The sequence below is a fragment of the Amblyomma americanum genome, chromosome 1 (assembly GCF_052857255.1).
Source record: "Amblyomma americanum isolate KBUSLIRL-KWMA chromosome 1, ASM5285725v1, whole genome shotgun sequence".
Lineage (NCBI taxonomy): Eukaryota > Metazoa > Arthropoda > Arachnida > Ixodida > Ixodidae > Amblyomma > Amblyomma americanum.
In genome coordinates, this window is record NC_135497.1 from 90,001,731 (window position 1) to 90,022,087 (window position 20,357).

Here is a 20,357-nt window from a genome sequence, read left to right on the forward strand (position 1 = left end):
GGTCTTCAATGACGCTGTAGGGCTGCAAATTAAGCGCCACCATGGCAGCGACCTTGCTATTTAGTGCTTGCGTCCTCTTCTCTGAAAGCGGCTCTGTCGAGCGCACAAAGTCGGCCATGGTCGGCTGATCTTTCTCCGGCACACCTGCAGCCATCTTTCGATACTCTTTCATCTCGGCCGCATGCAGTTTCAAATGGTTTACAAGCGGCGTTGTCGTACCTGTAGGCGTTTGAAGCACTTTGCTGCACGGGGTGCACTCCGCCGTTGATGGCGATGTCTTCACAAAGTATTTCCATACGATGCTCTTTCCTTTTCGGTTCCCACAACCTTGGTTCGCCATGGCACGAATCAGAGTGTAACGTGCAGTCGCAGGTATAACCACAAAGAAGCTCATCAGCACAGTCAGCTACGGCATGGCCCAACGTTACGCATGGCTCTGAGCGCCGCCATGTTGCTATGTCTATGTCGATAGGACTTGCAGACTGAAACGAACGCCGGTACTGGCAATAGAATATTCGGCTAAATACGAATATTTGCGTTGGATCAAATATTCGAAGCAACACGAATACTTGGTTTTCGAATCGAATGCGAATACTAAAAATATAATATTCGAATTATATTCAAAAATTTCGAATATTCGCACTCCCCTACACATAATACTTGGGTGGGAGAGGGTGCACAGAATATTAGAGAGAGAGAGAGACTATTATGCTGTGTGTCTGTATACTGCTTGCAGATCCCAGAGATGGAGCATGTGGTCGGAGGCCAGAAAAAGGACCGCAAGAGGTTCCACCTGAAGCGCATTCGGAGAGGCAAAAAGGACTCTGACCCAAGTGTGGCGAACAAAGGGGGCAGCAGTGGAAGTAGCAGCAGCGGAAAGCCACCGCTGAATGTGGAGATCACAGTGTCACAGGATGCTGCTGGCACTAATGACATCTTTGCCAGCATGGACAACCTCACAGAGGCTAATCGTTCTGACAAATCGGTGAGAAGCATTGTAAATATGTCATCAGGGCCCAATATTTGACATTATGCTGTCGCAGTACTGCTGTGCAAAGGTGCTAAAGGAACTGTAAACTGAATTTGTGAGCATTTGACTTCTTTAGTGCGGTTGAAGGCTGAGCCCCATCACAATTATCTCCCTGCTAGTTTACATGGAAAGCTGTTGTTTTAGACAAGGAACAAATTTGTGTTTTGCACATTTTAATGTGCAGCATCAGCCATGCCATGCTTCAGGAATTTGAGTTGTGACTTTGCATGCCATGAATGAGCTGGCCACATGTGGTGGCAGCATACAGCTTTTCTTTTCTCCAGTGTTTTCATTCTAGCTCTGCTGAACTTTTTTTTTTTTTTTCATTTATCACTGCAGAAGTCTCTCAAGAGGTTTGATTTCAGGGGTGGTAGCTTAAATGGAACAGCCTCATTATATTGTAGGTTTTCTGTAAAACTGTGTGAGGACTAGCTGCACTTTTTTGCTAACACAGTTAACACTTTGGTCTGGGCCAATTGTTTTAGTCCTGAATGTAACTAGTACTTCGCGAGAAAGACAAGTACAAACAAGGAATACACACAACATGTGCAGTAAGTTGTGCACTGTGCTGTTGCATATGCATTCCTTGTTTTTCTAACCTTTTTTTTTTTCCACAGGTATGTATGTTTGAGCACAGCTATGTAAAAACATTTCTTTTCCTGTTTTTGCACTTTTCTAGCAGAAGTGGCCTAGCTTCAGATGTCACCAGAAATGATTTTTGAAACTAGGATATGCTTACATCATCTGAGACCCCTTCACTAAAAGTAACATTGACAACTTAAAAACAATTCAACATCGAGCTGTCCACTTTATATATTCTAAGTGTGTACATATAAGTGTGCTTTTTCACCGTTGTTTCCATTGTTTTTGTTCAACATTTTCTGGCTATTTTGAATTCTGTATGCTATACACTTTTTTTACTTGTCATGTACTCCCTTCCTACTTGGGCTCAGGCTTGCATTATTTCATAAATAAATAAATAAAAATTAATAGAGGACTCTTGTGCAGCACATGTTCACTAGAGTAAAAATTTAACTTGATGCTGCATATATTAAGTAGAAACTATATTATCATGCAGTTTGCATTACCTCTCTACTCCTGCATCACTTGTTTCGTTCAAAATTTAAGCACTGCGGAAGCTGATAATTAACCAGTTGAAACCGCTCTGCAGACTTGCAACTAAAAAAGGAGAAAATTTTGTTGTAAATGATGTGCAGCTTTTGGTGAATGAGTGGCACTGTGAGACTTCTGCAAAAATGTCAAGCAGATGAAGCGCTAATTGCATTTTATCTTGTACCAGGATGGTTCTGCAATGCTTTCGATACGAGATATGGGCTACTTGAGTTGTTCACATCCGTCACTGGCATCGGATGGGACGCTCGTTGGCCCTGTGCCGGACACCACTTCCCTGGCTGCATACTGCTCGTATGACACAACAGCTGTCTTCAAACACATGGAACAGTTCCTTTCCCTGGCCAAAGAAGGTGTGTCAAAGACCTTCAAGCGGATACTGCTGCTGCGTTCAGTATGACAAGTTGTGCGTAATTTTTGCTTGCCTTGCATCCTGTGTAGTCCACTCGGGCCTGCGAACCATGCTACGTAGTCTGCAGACTGAGCGGGAGCGCCTCAAGCAGCATTTGGAGTCAGAGACCACTGCCAGCTGCGGCAGCAATGCTGCTTTGATTGCAAACCTCAAGAATGCGCTGACTCAGGTGGGCACAGTTTTTGCACTATTCTCTGTATGTATCCAGATGACTTGCATATGGCGTGTTGTCCTAGGCTGTGCAACAGAATTATGACCTACGGGCGTGCCTCAAAAAAGTTCATGAAGAGACTGATCCATCCGCTTTTCCGGCACCTGACGGCTCTGCTGCAGAAAGTTTTGACGAGCCAACGGTGAGAATTTTCTCCAGTAGGCAAATAGCACAATATTCATCACCATTGACCATTTTCTTCTTGCTCGTCTAATTTTTATACATTTCCAGTCAGTGGGGTTGTAATTTTCTATCGCATTTTCTTTGTTCTCTTAGTAATTTGAATTGTAATAAGAGATGCAAACGGTTGGATAACTGTGAAGCTCTAGAAGAAAAGCGGTGAATTTGTCACGATAATGTCCTGCTGGTTGAAACCTGTCATTAAAACCCGCAGTACTTTTTTTTGCATATGAAAGGGTATATTTAAGGTTAACAAAGATATAATATTAGAGTTTGGGAAGAAAGTTTGGGAAAACGCCTTTATTATTTACCAGTTATGTGCTTCGATGTGGATGTCCAGCTAGACCGTTAAGCAGCAGTGTTGGTAGCATTGTCATTAACCAGCCTTGCCCATGTCTCACCTCAGCTTGTGCATCAACCTGTGCAGCAGTCGGTGTCACATGAGAGCTCGTCTGCACTGTCGACGTCGGAGTTCTTTGATGCAGCTGAGAAGCTGTCACTGAGCAGCTCCTCCTCAGAGGAAGAAGAAGAAGAGGGCAGCTTTTGCAGTGAGGTGTCAGACGATGGCACTGAGTATGCGCCTGGGGCCGAGGGCAACCTGCGAGACCACCTGCCGCTGACTCAGGGACGGCGGTCGAAGCTGCCAGCACCCAAACCTGACGCTGGCGACACCAGCCTGTGGAACCTGTTGTGTAAAAACATTGGCAAGGATTTGTCCAAAGTGAGCATGCCAGTGACCATCAACGAGCCCTTGAACATGCTTCAGGTGAGGCTTGCAAGAGACAGGTTTATTTGTGCTATTGTGTACGGGTGTTGTTTGAGTTGCGTGTGCTCGAGGCGTGTTAAGTTGTAAGGCAACCTTTTTTTATTTGCATTGGTACATTGCAGTCACCTTACACAACAATTATGTTGCCAATAGTGTGCACGGTTATTACTTGAAGATGGTTAAGCACTTCTTGGTATGGTGCCCTAATTGCATCATTAAAGCGGCTCATTTCATCATCACCATTGTCTACATTCGAAGAAATGTAAGATGGGCTTTTGCTTTGAGCCCTACTATGTTGCGCTATGACTTCAAGGTTGTATATTGTCACGTAGTGGTGACGGCAGTCGAAGCAGCGATGAATACGGACGAAAGGATCTTCTAAAAGAACTGTTTATTGGGCTGACTTGCACCCAAAATGGACTGAATCACTCGGCGGCGGCGAAGCGACAAGCGTGCTCGGCGGTCGTCGAACAGAATGCCCGCCGCTGTCGGCCGTGCTCAATTTAAAGCTGATAGCGAACATTCGAGATAAAGGGCGCAAAGTTACTAGAACATTCCGGAACAACGTAGAATCAGCTTTGCCTGGCTGCGATCAATCGAGATAAATCTAGTCGCGTCTTGCGTCGCAAACAAAGTGATAAGGTGGTGTCGCGGCAGATTTGAAAAACGAATAAACACTGCAAATATTCGCGGCATTACTCCCCTCTCAAAGAAGCATCGACCCGATGCATTAAAACAAATAATGCAACTAGTAAGGGAAAAAAACGGATCTTGCGAAAATAGAGCATGGAAATGCAGCGGCCTTTAGCGAGCATAATACGGCTTCAGACGGACTACATGGACAACTTCTGGTCGTACGCGGCGTCGCTGGGATGCAGTTATTGCGTCAGGGATGACTTCATAATCCAGTTCACCCAGCCGACGAAGAACCTTGTACGGGCCGAAATAGCGGCGCAAAAGCTTTTCACTCAATCCACGGCGGCGAATGGGCGTCCACACCCAGACTTGGTCTCCTGGCTTGTATTCCGCGTTGCGTCTTCGTAGGTTGTAGCGTCTGGCGTCGGACCGCTGCTGATCTTTGATCCGTAATCGGGCAAGCCTTCGAGCTTCTTCTGCGCGTTGAAGGTAGGCGGCAACGTCGACGTTCTCTTCTTCTGTAACGTTGGGCAGCATGGCGTCTAGCGTGGTCGTGGCATCCCTGCCATGGACGAGCCGAAAAGGCGTCATCTGGGTGGTCTCCTGCACTGCGGTGTTGTAGGCGAAGACGACGTAAGGCAGGATGACATCCCAGGTTTTATGTTCGGCATCGACATACATAGCGAGCATATCGGCAATGGTTTTGTTCAGGCGCTCGGTCAGTCCGTTGGTCTGCGGATGGTATGCAGTTGTCCTCCGGTGGCTGGTTTGGCTGTAGCGCAGGATGGCTTGCGTGAGTTCCGCCGTAAATGCTGTTCCTCTGTCCGTGATGAGCACATCGGGGGCGCCGTGTCGAAGAAGAATGCACTCCACGAAAAATTTGGCCACTTCTGCTGCTGTTCCGTTCGGTAGGGCTTTCGCCTCGGCGTAGCGGGTCAGGTAGTCGGTCGCTATGATGATCCACTTATTTCCAGATGTTGACGTTGGAAAAGGGCCAAGCAAGTCCATGCCAATCTGCTGAAAGGGTCTTGAGGGAGGTTCAATGGGGTTCAGAAATCCTGCTGGTCGTGTGGGAGGAGTCTTTCGTCGCTGACAATCTCGGCATGTTTTCACATAGTGTGCGACATCGGCAGACAGTCGGGGCCAGTAATACTTGTCTTGAATGCGGCGGAGGGTGCGAGTAAACCCGAGATGTCCAGCTGTCGGCTCGTCGTGTGAAGCCTGTAGAACTTCTTCGCGGAGACAAGTAGGTACAACAAGGAGGTAGGCTGTTTTGTTCGCTGTAAAGTTCTTCTTCAAAAGGACCTCATTCTTCACACAGAAAGAAGACAGTCCTCGCTTGAATGAAGCGGGGGGTGAAGAAACCTTGCCTTCCAGGTACTCGATGAGGCCTTTTAGGTTGGGGTCCGAGCGTTGCTGCTGAGCAAAAGAGCTTGCGCTGATGGGTCCTAGGAAGGCGTCCTCATCGTCGTCCAGCGGCGGTGCATCTACAGGGGCTCGTGAGAGGCAATCGGCGTCAGTGTGCTTGCGTCCGGACTTGTAAACGACGGTGACGTCAAACTCCTGGAGACGCAGACTCCATCGAGCGAGTCGGCCAGAGGGATCCTTCAAATTGGCAAGCCAGCAGAGCGCGTGGTGGTCGCTGACCACCTTGAACGGCCGTCCGTAGAGGTAGGGGCGGAATTTCGATGTAGCCCAGATGATGGCAAGGCACTCCTTCTCAGTGGTCGAATAGTTAGCCTCGGCCTTGGAAAGGGAACGGCTAGCGTATGCGATGACCTTCTCCAGCCCGTCACTTTTTTGAACGAGAACGGCGCCTAGTCCCACGCTGCTTGCGTCGGTATGAACTTCAGTATCGGCGTTTTCATCAAAATGCGCAAGGATCGGTGGGGACTGTAAACGACGCTGAAGTTCCTTGAAGGCTTCTGCTTGCGGCGTTTCCCATTTAAAGGGCACGTCTGCCTTCGTCAGTTGGGTCAGGGGCTCGGCGATGCGCGAAAAGTTTTTCACAAAACGTCGGTAATATGCGCATAGTCCGAGAAATCTGCGCACTGCTTTCTTATCGGCCGGCGGTTGAAACTGTTCAATAGCGGCTGTTTTCTGCGGGTCTGGGCGTACTCCTTCCATGCTAACTATGTGGCCCAGAAACAGCAGCTCTTCGTAGGCAAAGTGGCATTTCTCTGCTTTCAAGGTTAGGCCAGACGACTTGATTGCGTCTAGTACTGTTCGAAGTCTTTTGAGGTGCTCTTCAAAGTTCGAGGCGAAGACAACGACGTCATCTAAATATACCAGACAAATCTGCCACTTCAGGCCTGCCAGCACTGTATCCATTACTCGCTGAAACGTCGCTGGTGCGGAACAGAGACCAAATGGCATCACCTTGAACTCAAACAGCCCATCCGGAGTTATGAATGCTGTCTTCTCGCGATCTCTTTCGTCGACCTCAATTTGCCAGTAGCCGCTCTTGAGGTCCATCGATGAGAAATATTTGGCGTTGCAGAGGCGGTCCAGTGTGTCGTCGATGCGGGGGAGGGGGTAGACGTCCTTCTTTGTTATGTTGTTCAAGCGGCGGTAATCCACGCAGAATCGAAGTGCGCCGTCTTTCTTTCTCACTAGAACAACCGGTGCCGCCCATGGGCTGTTTGAAGGCTGGATGATGTCGTCGCGAAGCATTTCTTCGACTTGGTCCCGGATGGCTTGTCGTTCTCGCGGAGACACACGGTAGGGGCTTTGACGGAGAGGTCGGACGTGTTGATCCGTTATAATGCGATGCTTGGCAATTGGCGTCTGTCGCACCTTCGGCGATGTCGAAAAGCACTCACTGTAGTTTTGAAGCAGATTGCGGATCTGGTCTTGTCTGTTCCGGTGCAGGGCTGGGTTGATGTCGAAAGTGGGCGAGTTCTCTTGGTCAGGCGGATCTTCTGCGGAGGGGTCGGAGAGGGCGAAGGAATCTCGTACGTCAGATATTTCGTCGTAGAAAGCAATCGTCGTTCCTCTGTTAATATGCCGGTATTCTTCGCTGAAGTTAGTCAGCAGTACTTCGGCCTGGCCATTGCGGAAATGTGCGATGCCTCTTGCGATGCTGATTCCTCGGTCTAGTAGCAACTGCATGTTCCCCTCGATGATGGCTTCAGTGTTTATGGCTTTCGTGGCGCCTACGGTCACGATAACGCTTGAACGGGGTGGGACGCTCACTTCTTCTTCCAGGACACTTAGGGCAACGTGATTTTCCCGAGTTTTCATCGAAGCGATGGCTTCGTCCGTCGAAAGCGTGATCAGCTTGGATCGCAGGTCGATGATCGCCTGATGCTCATTAAGGAAATCCATACCCAAGATCACTTCGCGGGAGCATTGCGGTAGCACAACAAAGGTCGCAGGATAGGTATGTCCGTTGACAGTCACTCGCGCTGTGCATTGTCCTGATGGCGTAATGAGGTGGCCCCCAGCGGTGCGAATTTGTGGGCCGTCCCAAGCCGTTGTGACTTTTCTGAGCTGCGCAGCGAATGTTCCATTCATCACCGAGTAATCGGCTCCTGTGTCGACTAGAGCGGTAACTTTCCGGCCGTCGATAGTCACTTCTAGGTCGGAGGTCCTGGCTCTTGCATTGCATGTCGCTCTCGGCGTCGGGTCACGGCTTCGTCGCGTATGCGAGTCACGGGTTGGGCGTGTGGTCGAAGCTCCTCTGGGTGGCGGCGTCGATTTCAAGGTAGCTTGCGTCGTGGTCGAGGTTCTCATTGTGTGCGGCGTCGGTGCAGCGAGTGTCGGTTCTTCATGCGGCGTCGCGGGTGCAGCGTCTTCATGGGGCGTGGTCGGTGGAGGATCTTCGGCGTTTAGCTCGTGAGCAACCTCACCTCCAGAGGTTGCTGCCTTTAGTTTCCCCTACGGGGGCTGGGCGACCTTCCTCGTACCGCGGCTGCGTAGCTGCGGCGTGGCGACGCAAAGCGCGAGGTTGACGGCGATGGTGAGCGCGAAAAGCGGTTCGGCGTGTACTCTTCTCGACGCAGGTACTCGTCGATTTCGTGCGGACGTTGTCCGAAGCGTGGTCGTGGGGCGTTAACGGCAAATCCTCGAAGACCGATACGTCGGTACGGGCAGTGATGAAGAATATGGCCGGCCTCACCGCAATGGAAGCACAACGGCCGGTTGTCGGAAGTCCTCCAGGCGTCGCATTTCCTGGGGCTTGAGGGTCGGTCATAGGCAGGGCGGGCGGGGGCTGGGAGGCGGCGTTGTGGACCAAGTGGCTCATTTCGGGGAGGACGTGGGGGTTGTCGTTGGGGCTGAGCAGTCCTTACTGCAGCGGCGTAGGTCATGGCCTGGGGTTCTGTGGCCGTCGGGGTGCCAAGTGCCTGTTGCACTTCTTCCCGTACCACGTCCATCAGAGTCGATGCTTGTGGCTGTGGGGAGGATGGCAGTAATCGGCGTAGCTCCTCTCGGACGATTTCGCGGATAACGTCCCGCAAGCTGTCGCTGGTGGTGGCCGGCGTGTCCGAACGGATTGCATAGGCAGAGGAAGGGCGGTTGTACTGCCGAGCTCGGACGTCGAGGGTCTTCTCAATCGTGCAGGCTTCCTGCATGAATTCCTCGACCGTTTTTGGCGGCTGACGGACGAGGCTGCCAAAGAGTTGTTCTTTTACGCCGCGCATTAAGAACTGAACTTTCTTTTCCTCGGTCATCCCGGGATCGGCGCGGCGAAATAGGCGCTTCATCTCCTCGACGTAGCTGCGGACGGGCTCATTCGGAAGCTGGATCCTGGACTCGAGGAGTCGTTCGGCTCTTTCTTTCCTCACGACACTGGTAAATACCTTCAATAGTTCTCTCTTGAATAGCTCCCATGTCGTAAGGGACGACTCGTAATTTTCGTACCACGTGCGTGCGGAGCCATCCAATGAGAAAAAAACGTGTCCAATCTTTGCCGCATCATCCCACTTGTTGAATGACGCCACGCGCTCAAATTGATCCAACCATTCTTCAGGGTCTTCGCCTAGAGATCCATTGAAAGTTGGCGGCACCCGCGGCTGCTGCAGTATAATCGGTGTCGACATCTTCGGCGAGATTGCGGTACTCGTAGCCGCGTCTTTTCGCTGTCTTGTGCGGTCCGGCAGTTTCCCGAACTCAGGCTCCTCTCCCTGGAGACGTCGGCTGGCTCGCTGAGCTGCTGGCTCGTCCTCGGGTGCGAAGCGCTCAGGGCTGGCTTCACGACTTGAAGGGGGCGTCCGGAACATGGAAGGCTACCCCGCACCTCCACCAGATGTCACGTAGTGGTGACGGCAGTCGAAGCAGCGATGAATACGGACGAAAGGATCTTCTAAAAGAACTGTTTATTGGGCTGACTTGCACCCAAAATGGACTGAATCACTCGGCGGCGGCGAAGCGACAAGCGTGCTCGGCGGTCGTCGAACAGAATGCCCGCCGCTGTCGGCCGTGCTCAATTTAAAGCTGATAGCGAACATTCGAGATAAAGGGCGCAAAGTTACTAGAACATTCCGGAACAACGTAGAATCAGCTTTGCCTGGCTGCGATCAATCGAGATAAATCTAGTCGCGTCTTGCGTCGCAAACAAAGTGATAAGGTGGTGTCGCGGCAGATTTGAAAAACGAATAAACACTGCAAATATTCGCGGCAATATGCTATACCTGTTAAGCTGTGAAAGGCAGACTATTGTCTTTGTAAGCAGTTTGGATTGACATTCTTGCTAGATTGTTGGGTGTGGTGGGCTGACTCATTGTTTTAATTGTTTCAGTACTGAGTAGCTCGAGGTTGCATTATGTTAAAAATGTTTGCTTTTACAGAGGCTGTGTGAGGAGCTGGAGTACAGTGACTTGTTAGATAAAGCAGCTGCAACAGAAGACCATTTTGACAGAATGGTGAGTTTAATTATTTTTAGTGTGCAACATTCCACAGGAGGAAATTTGGAGCTTGGAATAATATTGCTGTCAAAGAGCTGTCATTTAACGTTGCCTTTGCACCTAACTTTGGCCCAAACTCTTTCCTTCGACTGCCTCCTAACCTTACATGAGGAAGCTTTCACGGCTTCTTACCACATAATATTGATGGAGGAAGCAAGCGTATCCTGAAAGGTCTCCATCCTATCCCCATGAAAGAAGTGTTTTTATAACGTCAGGAACAGGTGCTGCACGTATGGGCATCCCATCGTAACTTTTATGCGAACGCCTTTAATCACGAAAATAAAGTAGTAAGTTCATCGCACAATTTTTAATTCGAAATGCTAACATACAGATGCATGGACGCTTTCTTTCATATTGTTTACTCGGTGTGAAGAATCACCACAGACGAGCACAAAACTTGATGTGGTCTATCAACACTGGCACGCTGATGTCAGCCCACATTGCCATTTTCTTCTGATTGCGCTCACATTGGGCTTGCATCTCGTTGCCTGCCAGCAACAGGCGACAGGACACATGCACAAGCGAGCATCATGTGGGGTAACAGTAAGGTGAAGCGCTCGTTCAGGGCCAGGAGCAATGAAAGGATGCATGAAGGTAGCTTCGAGCTGCCTTACGCTGAGGAAGCACCAAGGAAGCCGTCACTGAGGGACCCGCAGTTAGGAAGCTTTCAGACTTTCAGACCACAATGAAGGCTTCCTTACCGAGGTGAGGAAGGTTTCAGAGTTTGAACCTAAGTCACGTTGACCTTTGTGTCGAGACTGCTATGCTTTTTAAGAATCGAAGCTTGTTGTTAATGTCAGGACAGGGCACAGTGCCAATTTGTGCTTGTTCTCTTAAGCAGGCCACATTCTATGTGAAGTTTGCAAATGGACGCTTTGGAAAACACTGGTAGAGGTTGAGGGCAGGAATAAAACTTAACAGCATTGTTTATAGTTGCATTCAGCAAGCAGTCGTAATTTTTAGCTCATAATGATTATAGTAGACAGTAATCATTGAACTGCTGGAAATACTAAGCAGAAAATTTGTTGCAAAGTTCTAGAGCAGGGATCTCAACATTTTTTTGGCCAAGGCTGTATTGCAGATTCGTCAGGGTGACTGAGGCCAGAAAATAAATAATAAAATGGTTTAAATAGAAACAAATACAGTAATACTAAATAGTTACAGTCCTTATATAAGTGACTCTTTTTGCTATTTTTTAACACGTGTATTCAACTTTTCAGGGAAGTATGTTAAAATCATGGCACAGAATGCTCAGCATTGATGGAAACGTAAAAAGTCTACGAATGAGACAACCATTGCCCAGTCTTTCACTAAATAAATTTACCGTGATGCAAACATTTTTTGAGGCCATTTCATAATTCAAACCTTTGGATAATTCAAACATTTTTTCCGGTCCTTTGAAGTTTGAATTAATGAGCTTTTACTATGCCTAGAAATGGTGCAGTAGTGCGAATACTACAGCTGATACTTGGATTTCGCTATTTCGGTGAACTGTGGCTGCAAGCCTGACAAGCCAATAATCATCAGTGTTCATCATACTAACTACATCTGTATTTGGATTTGGTGCACTTCTTCCTTGAAGTAGATCCATGTGAATGGGTGAACTAAAAATGGGCACAGCTCTGCTTACATGACCAGGTATAAATGGGAAAGGGTTATCCTTAAGAGCCTTGACGCGATGAGTCCACAAGACCAGGCCTCGTGGGTCGCGGTACGCCGGGGACCTGGTGTCATTGTGGTATTGTGTTCCGCTGCAGGCCAGTCAGCAAAAAAAAAAAGTATTTTGTGAACATATAAATGGTCCATTTTCTTGAGACATTATGCAATGTCGACATTACTGACTTCCTTGTTGTAATGGGACTTTGCAATGCAGACATTGAAATGTATTATGTAAACAATTGCAGGCTGTTTTCATTTCTGAAAATATTATTGCACGTTAGAACAGATCAGCTGTAAAGGCATTGTACTGGTTACATTTTTGTCTTTGGGTTCGTTTAGTGATATTCAATCTCCTATCACGTTTACTGATAATACTGCATGCATTTCATGGACCAGGGTTCTGAACTCTTATGCTGACTTTTTCATGTGAAAGTGTATGCACATACAAAGCTTATGCTTGTGCTTCGGACAAATAAATAGGTGTGTAAATTGGCTGTTCTAGGTTTGTATAGCTGCCTTTGCAGTCTCTGGCTACAGTTCATCCTATCATCGAGCCGGGCACAAACCTTTCAACCCATTGCTTGGAGAGACTTATGAATGCATTCGAGAGGATAAAGGTTTCCGGTTCATTGCTGAGCAGGTGATGTATATTTCCCCTGTGGCCTTTTCATTGTTTATAAAGGGAACATCATCCAGTTTTTGTTTTTAGTAAAGATTGTATGTCTTTCTGGCTACGTTGATGTTTGTCCAGCAGCAAAAGCATTTATTGCTGAGAAAATTGCATTTAAAGTTTCCGGGCCACTTCATTCAAACTCGTGATGTCTACACCAAAAAGGACTCCATGATACCTTTTTCAAGGGAATGATGGTGCAGCCTAAAATAAAGTTGTCTCCTCCTCCTCCTAGCCTCCGGGATCCATGTCTAAAAAACTGCTTCAACGCACCACAGTTCACTGGGGGAAACCGGCCATTGATGGCGACACCTGTATTTCATATCTTGGCCTTTTCTAGGTTTTCTAAGTTCCATTTTCAGTGAAAGTAGTGCCTTTGTCGTTAGAATGAAGTAATCTATTAATGCAGGTCAATTTGTTCTCAGTGCGCCTTTAGTGGAGGAGCTTGAAAAGTATTGTGGGGAATTCTTTTATGTGTGTTTTTATCATATTTTGTTGTTACTCGGATGGCATAAAGGCCTGGGGGTGTGCATAATTGTTATAGATTGACCTTTTAAAAAGTGTGCATTAAGCGTGACGGTGTTAATGGCTTCCTTTAGGTGAACCATCATCCACCTGTTTCTGCTTGCTACGCGGAGTCCAAGAACTACAAGTTTTGGCAAGGTAAATGCCTTTAATAGGCCATATATTTCAGCATGATCTATTGTTTGCTTGCGGCGCTTTTTTTGTAAATGTGTACTAATGTCTCTTTTTTTGCGCAGATGTCAGGATAAAAACCAAATTTTGGGGAAAGTCCATGGAGATCCTCCCAGTGGGCACTGTTCACCTTGAGTTGTTGAGGTACGGTGTGGTAATACTGTGTTGTGGTCTGTGTGCTCAGTGTTTGCACTTCTAAATTGCAGCTCTGGAAGTCACTACCAATGGAACAAGGTGACCACATGTGTGCACAACATCTTTAGTGGCCAGCGGTGGGTGGATCAGTACGGAGAAATGACAATCCGAGACCTGACACATGATGTGACATGCAAGTTGACTTTTGTAAAGGTAGAGTTTCTTGCTTTTTTTCTTTCAACTCTTGAAGCATGTTATACTTCGAGGAAAAAGCACTGCTGCAGACAAGAACAATGGAAAAGACGGCAACACAAGCTCTGTCTTTTCCCTCAAAGAAAAATGAACCAACTAGCCCTTACCACTACTCTGACTTATAGTTGCAGAAGTGTTTGCTAAATACCTGCCGGTGGCTCAGTGACTTCAATACGTGTTGGTTCAGTGGCTGTGACATTCGGCTGCTGAGGCTAAGGTTGCAAGTTTGTTCCTGGCCATGTTAGTTGCATTTTGATGGGGCAAAAAAATGCTAAACTACCTGCAAGCCGATATTTCAGTGCACATTAAAATATCCCACATGGTTGAAATCATTCCAAAGCCCTCTGTAGTCGAATACTACAACTAAATTCTGCAGTGAAGCTCCGCCCACATTCAGGACTGCCGCACAGAATTCCTCCATGACAAAAAGTAGTCCGTTGTTAAAACTTCTCTTGAACAAGAAGCTATTCACAAGAAAAAAAAATTATAACCTCTAGAATTTTGATATTTGGCTTGTTTAATAGTCTGTTATTAAAAAGCTGATTTCGTTTACTCTTTTTACTTGCTAGTGGAGTAATACGTACAGGATGCCACTGACCTTGGCCCAGTGTTACCAACTGTTGTTTTTATTAATCTACTGTAGTACAGTGTGACCACAGTGTTACTTTTGCTTATGAAAAATCAACCAATCAGTTACAATTAATTGATTTTTATGCCACACAAGTCTGAGTGGATAACTGTGAAAGTTCTAGATGAAACATGAACATACTTTCTTGGCTTTCATAAGGAGTTCTTGTCATGAGCAACTCTGGAAAAACAAACTTTGACTAGCTTTCTACAATTTGTACTTGGGTTCATAGTGTGCCTGTTGCCGCACAGATAACATTATCAGTAATAATTATCACCATCCTTGATAATCCTTCTTAGCCCTTTCAGGCACTTTGCACACAATTGTGTGCACATCAAACTCACAGCTTTTTCTGAGAGTGTGCTGCACGTAGGAGTGGTTTTATTGTTTCAATTGGATTTAGCACCCTTCTTGTCACAAAAAAAAAAAAGAAGTTTTTTCTGGTATATAGCAAATGCAGTGAATAATTTTTAACAAAACAGTGAGCCGGGTAGCATGTCGTCCACATTTTTGTGCAGACAGATTTTGCTGCAAATGATCACATCGATTGTTTTTGCTCAGTGTTGGGTGTCATGTGCATCTTTGAAGCAAGAATGATTCCACGATCCCTTGGGTGCTTACTTGCCAAATCTGGACATTTCGACGTTACTGTTTCGTACCAACCTGACTCTTTGTATGGAATTTTTCACATCCTTGTAAAAAGTTGCCCACTGGTGTTTCACTCTTGAAAACTAACAAATTCTCTTTCTTGGGGCCTGAATATATACTATTTAGATGGAAAAATAATAGTTTTTTTATCAGAACAAAAAATGATGCCTGAAAAAGCTATGCGTTCATTCATTCATTTGTTGTTTTTGTTACTAATTTGCTGAATGCTATTAGATGAAGCCCAGTTCTTTTAATAACCCTCTGCAATTTCAGAAAGAAAAGCAACTTACGGTTAAAGTGCAACCTGGAAAAATTTAATTGTGAGAAGTGCCTTTTGTGGAGACTTTGAATGTTTAGTAACAACCCAGCAAAATTAAATGTTCTGGAATTTGTTGTGTACTTGCCTGTCATCCCTGTGTAGCGAAACAGTTGACTTTTGGCAAAATTCTGGTTTGCTGAAATCGTCTTTAAAGCCAATACTTTTAGGATCTGACGTGTCGTGAACACTTGGCTTGTTTGCAGGCAAGCTACTGGTCTGAGAAACGCCACGAAGTGTTTGGAAACGTGGTAAACAAGCAAGGAGATGTTATTTTCAACCTCTCAGGGCAGTGGACGGAAGCAATATATTGTGGTGTTGCCCCTACAGCCAAGTGCATCTGGAGGCCTGGTAAGGGGTCTGCATTATTTAGAGACAGGATGTTTAGGCACTGAAAAAAGTATGTTTTAGTGTCTGAAAATAGGCACTTCCGACCACATTTTAGACACCAGAAAGCCAAGAATTGACGTTATAAATTTAATCAAGAATGAAAACAATTTCTTATGCTAGGAACATTCGCAAGCTACATTGTGTTGCTGGGAAAAATGAACTGCATTAAAGGGCCCCTGAAATGGTTTGCACCAAAGGTTAAGAAATGTGGAAGACTGATAGATATTGAATCGCCCATCATCCTTACGCAGAAATTTATTATCTAGCTTAGAGATATCGGTGATTAAAAACAGCCTTCTTCCTTTCCTCTTTCAACTCAAACATCAGAACAAGCCAGAAAAAATACATATATATATATTACAGGCTGGGAATGCACTCCACCCACAGATATGTCACCTGGCTCTGTTGTTTACTTTTTTTTTTTTTTTTGGCTACTCGCTTCCCCGAGTGAAACGCTGCCGCCTCCCCTCCAGCTGTGCCCCCCCCCCCACCCCCCCTCTCCCCGATGTTTGGGGTGGGGACCCAGTGACAGTGAGCCATATGATGCCGTAAGGTAGGAATCGCATGAGGTGCCAGCAGCAGACATCACCGGGAGCCGTGGGAACGGGAATTAAAAAAAAATTGTAAATTATCAGCTAACTTTTGAGCGCTTGTACACAGCATGAATGCTCAGTGGCCTTTATTCTGCATAATGCATGTATTTTATAGCCACCTTCGAAATCATTTCATGGGCTCTAAGCATTCCCACCTCATATCACGGTAGGCAAGGTACAATGCACAGGTGAGGTTCTCAGTCTTGCTAGCCTCGGGAAACCCCAACAGCTTTCAGAGGACGCTGAGGAACCTCGTGTGTCATGGCTTCTGTCTCTTCCTGCTTGACATGTAGTGCATGCATGAAAGAGCATGCAGAGTAATTGCAGATGCAAGGCCCCTCAAAAATGCCCTATTTCAGTGATAATGACTAGCAGTACTGTGAAACAGTCTGCTGTAATCAATTATAGTATGATATTAGTCCTAGCATAAAGTGGTGTAAAGGAAAGGGTAGGGTTGAAGCAAGCATGGGTTTAGGTGCTAAGGGAACCCAGAAAGCACCCCGAGGAAACCAAGGGTTCCATGGAACCGGCTTTGAGAACCTCGACTACAGTACAGTTGATAAAAATGTTTTCAGCAACCTCTTGTTCATGTTAAAGTATCCTGAGGCAGTAAGCGTTTAGTCTGCATTTAATAGCCACAGATTGCTGACGCAGTTAGTAGTTGGGGTGGTTGATGTAACATAATGTTAAAAAATAATGTGGAGAGAAAGCCACAAGAAGAGGCCGACATAACGTTCATATGTCGTTCTCTTCTTGCATCCTGTCTCCATACTGTTTTCCTAGCACATGTTGCTGCTTCCAAGGTAGCTAGCACACAGTCTGTATATATTAGCCATGCTTTTCTGCTTTACTCCCAAATGCTCAATCATATGTGACCAGAGTTGCGTCTAGTTGATGGAATAGAATTTTTTACTGTAAGAAAGGCAGAACCAAACAGGAGCTACATGAATGCTTTCCGTCTATAAATTATTCAGTTCAGTTCAGTTTATTACCTTTAAGTTTCCCATAATGGGCACAGTATAAGGGGTGGGTTTTTATACAAGGAAAAGCATCTTGTTATAAGTAATCATTGAACAAAATGGTCAATTAAAAGCTGTAAAAACGAAGACGGGCACATGGTAGCAGTGATATCATGGGGAAGGCTGTTTGAGTCTGTGGTGGTTTAAAAAAAAAAAGAGGAAGCAGTGAATGTAGCAGTTCGAGCTCTTGGGCGCGCAGCTTGAAACATGGCTGGCGCGGTGGGATGTGCGGAATGCTGCTGTAATGTATAGTGCTTGATTAAGGGACGAAAAAAAAAAAAAATGATACAAGACAGGTTGGCAATGTGGCATCAACTATAGAGCGTTGAAAAGCCAGGTGCTGATTTTTAGAGATGAAACGCTGATGTCATACGAGTATATGGAGCCAATGAATCTAGTAGTGTGATTTTGAACAGATTCTAATGTGTCAATGAGATATGATTGATGCGGGCTCCAAATATGCAAAGGCCGCCACGGTGGCTCAGTGGTTATGGCGCTCGGCTGCTGACCCGAAAAACGTGGGTTCGATCCCGGCTATGGTGGTTGAGTTTCGATGAGGGCGAAATTCTAGAGGCTCATGTGCTGTGCGATGTCAGTGCATGTTAAAGAGCCCCAGGTGGTCGCAATTTCCGGAGCCCTTTACTACGGCTTCCCTCATAGCCTGAGTTGCTTTGGGACGTTAAACCCCCCCCCATAAACCTTATACCAAATGGGCAAGGCATATTTAGGTTTCGGCCAAAGAAGTGTCTTGTTAGGCCGAAACATCATGGTATGTTTTAAAATAGTCGCACTCAAGAATTTTTTCTTTGTTTAGCAGTGCAAGATTGTGCCTCTAATTTCAGATAAGCAGAAAAAAATGGGCTTTTAAATTTTGCTGGAAATTTGGACAGTGGGGATTTGCAGCTAGGAGAGACTGATTCATTGCAGCCTGTAGTGTTGAGCTTTCCTGATGGCTTTGTGAATTACTACCTTCAGATGGCAATTCATGTTTTTCTCTTGCCCACAAAGGAACAATGCCCGAGGATTATGAGCTGTATTATGGTTTCACACGGTTTGCCATTGAACTCAACGAACTCGACCCACAAATGGCTAAAGTGCTGCCTCCGACCGATTCCCGGTTCCGGCCAGACCAAAGGTGCGAAATCGAATCTTGTATATTTCTTACCCATTTTGAGGTAATAATCATGTCATATTATGATAAGGGAGCAATTACTCATTGCCATCCACCCGAGCGCAGCCATACGGCTACAATCTAAAGCTATGCAGCTTCCACAGAAATTTCGTAGTTGAAGAAAAATGTGTTCTGTTCTGGGGTTTGAACCCGGGACCTCCGGTTCGCCGGAACAGTCGCTTTACCACACTCCCTCACACAGACCAGAAGGACACGCGGGCATCAGTGAGCGCAGATTTGCTCTCTGAGGCAGAGAAGGATGTTGCATTCGTCAACAGCATCATTGCTGAAGACGAAACATGGTGTTTTCGATACGATCCTCAAACAAATAGGCAGAGCCCCGAATGGCGGCCCACAAGCTCTCCGGCGTCGAGAAAGGTGCGGCGACAGAAGACCAATACAAAGACGGTGCTGATAGTTTTTTTTGATGCCAGAGGTGGTCGAGAAAGGTGCGGCGACAGAAGACCGATACAAAGACGATGCTGATAGTTTTTTTGATGCCAGAGATGTCATACACCGCGAGTTTGTTTCACAAGGGCAGACGGTGAATCAGGAGCTTCTTTATATCCATGTGCTCCAACACATGCGTGACGCACTGCGACGCCATCGCCCTAATTTATGAGCATCTGGACAATGGAGCCTTCCCCACGATAACACAAGGCCGCACACTGCTCTCACCGTGACAGAATTTCTCGCCAAGCACAGCATTACTGTACTTCCCCATCCGCCATACTCGCCTGACCTCTCCCCATGCGATTTTTTCCTGTTTCCTCGTGTGACGAGAGCCCTAAAAGGTCGCTGGACGGGGTGTGTGGAGGCCATTCAAGATGCCACGACAAAGGAGCTTACAGCCCTGCCAAAAGAAGCGTTTTCCAACTGTTTCCAAGACCTCAAGAAACGTTGGAAGCTGTGTATACACTGCAAGGGAAACTATTTCGAAGGGGTGCCGCACAAATGATTTCAATGTTAAACGCATTTTTTTTTAATGGACTCAGTCTCAGAACTTTACGGATAAAGGTTGTACTACTCCGGCTCAGATGCAGTCTTATATTATCACTTGCAAATGGATCAGACCCTGTTCCAGGTCCCGCCGAGTCCGAAAAATCGGTTCTCAACTGTTTATCAGTTAAACCTTCAAGTGAGAGAAACGTTTTTATGCAGAGCCTCTGTGCAGTAGGTTATTTTCAAAGTGAATTTTCCAAGGATGAATTCTCTGCAGAAATCTTTGATAGGGCAGAAATGCATTGCATGTTGGTACTTGGAAGCAAAGCTTTCCAAATTTCAGGGTGGCTTAAGCGTGTGCATCTTTTGTGTGGTGGTAAAGAGAGTTTCAAGGGATGCTTTACTTCAAGCATTATGTGAAGGTTTGCATTAACGATGATGTTGTGGTACACTTGCAGGTTGTTGGAAGAGGGCAACATCGGTGCAGCAGAGGCAGTAAAGTCTCAGCTGGAGCAAAACCAGAGGGAACGACGAAAGCAGAGGGAAGAAATGGGCATTGATTATCAGCCAATGTGGTTCAGGTAGGCTTGTGCTGCAAGCAGGTGCCTGTATTACAGCCTTGTGCTTCAAACGTAGTAGGAGTGACCAGTTTGGTTTTGCTTGCGCGTTGTGTAATCAGGTAGAAGCCTGATTACTTGTGCCTTGCTTATCATGTACTGCATTCCAAGGTGAATTTGCTTGGGCTCGTACAACTGTCCTACTTCAAAATGCGCTAAGAGTCTAGCTTTTATGCAGCATGTGATTGTAAAGGGCTCTTTTGCTGTGATAGCTAAGTTTCCACTGTACTCTTCTTTTAAACTTGCCTGAAAAACAAGTTTGGTCGCTGGGATGCAGAGGTAAATGGGGGAGGGAGGGGGGAGGGAGGAAAGGAGGGGGTGTGCAAATATTTTGCTCTTTGAGGTTAAT

The 20,357-nt window shown here is 46.5% G+C and overlaps 1 protein-coding gene across 5 annotated transcripts in view; it reads left to right on the forward strand.

Annotated features, from left to right (window-relative positions):
* Nucleotides 1–20,357, forward strand: part of LOC144113206 (oxysterol-binding protein-related protein 6-like) — an 87,783-nt gene that overhangs the window by 57,232 nt on the left and 10,194 nt on the right. For 2 of the 5 annotated variants that reach the window (XM_077646166.1, XM_077646167.1), the window contains 13 exons: nucleotides 737–985; nucleotides 2,331–2,514; nucleotides 2,603–2,742; nucleotides 2,810–2,926; nucleotides 3,371–3,730; nucleotides 10,156–10,230; nucleotides 12,434–12,571; nucleotides 13,201–13,264; nucleotides 13,363–13,441; nucleotides 13,504–13,645; nucleotides 15,483–15,627; nucleotides 18,287–18,413; nucleotides 19,850–19,972. In XM_077646166.1, coding sequence (XP_077502292.1) covers nucleotides 737–985; nucleotides 2,331–2,514; nucleotides 2,603–2,742; nucleotides 2,810–2,926; nucleotides 3,371–3,730; nucleotides 10,156–10,230; nucleotides 12,434–12,571; nucleotides 13,201–13,264; nucleotides 13,363–13,441; nucleotides 13,504–13,645; nucleotides 15,483–15,627; nucleotides 18,287–18,413; nucleotides 19,850–19,972 — 1,943 coding nt within the window. The remainder of the gene's footprint in view (nucleotides 1–736; nucleotides 986–2,330; nucleotides 2,515–2,602; nucleotides 2,743–2,809; nucleotides 2,927–3,370; nucleotides 3,731–10,155; nucleotides 10,231–12,433; nucleotides 12,572–13,200; nucleotides 13,265–13,362; nucleotides 13,442–13,503; nucleotides 13,646–15,482; nucleotides 15,628–18,286; nucleotides 18,414–19,849; nucleotides 19,973–20,357) is intronic. The other 3 variants (XM_077646168.1, XM_077646169.1, XM_077646170.1) reach the window with 2 other exon arrangements.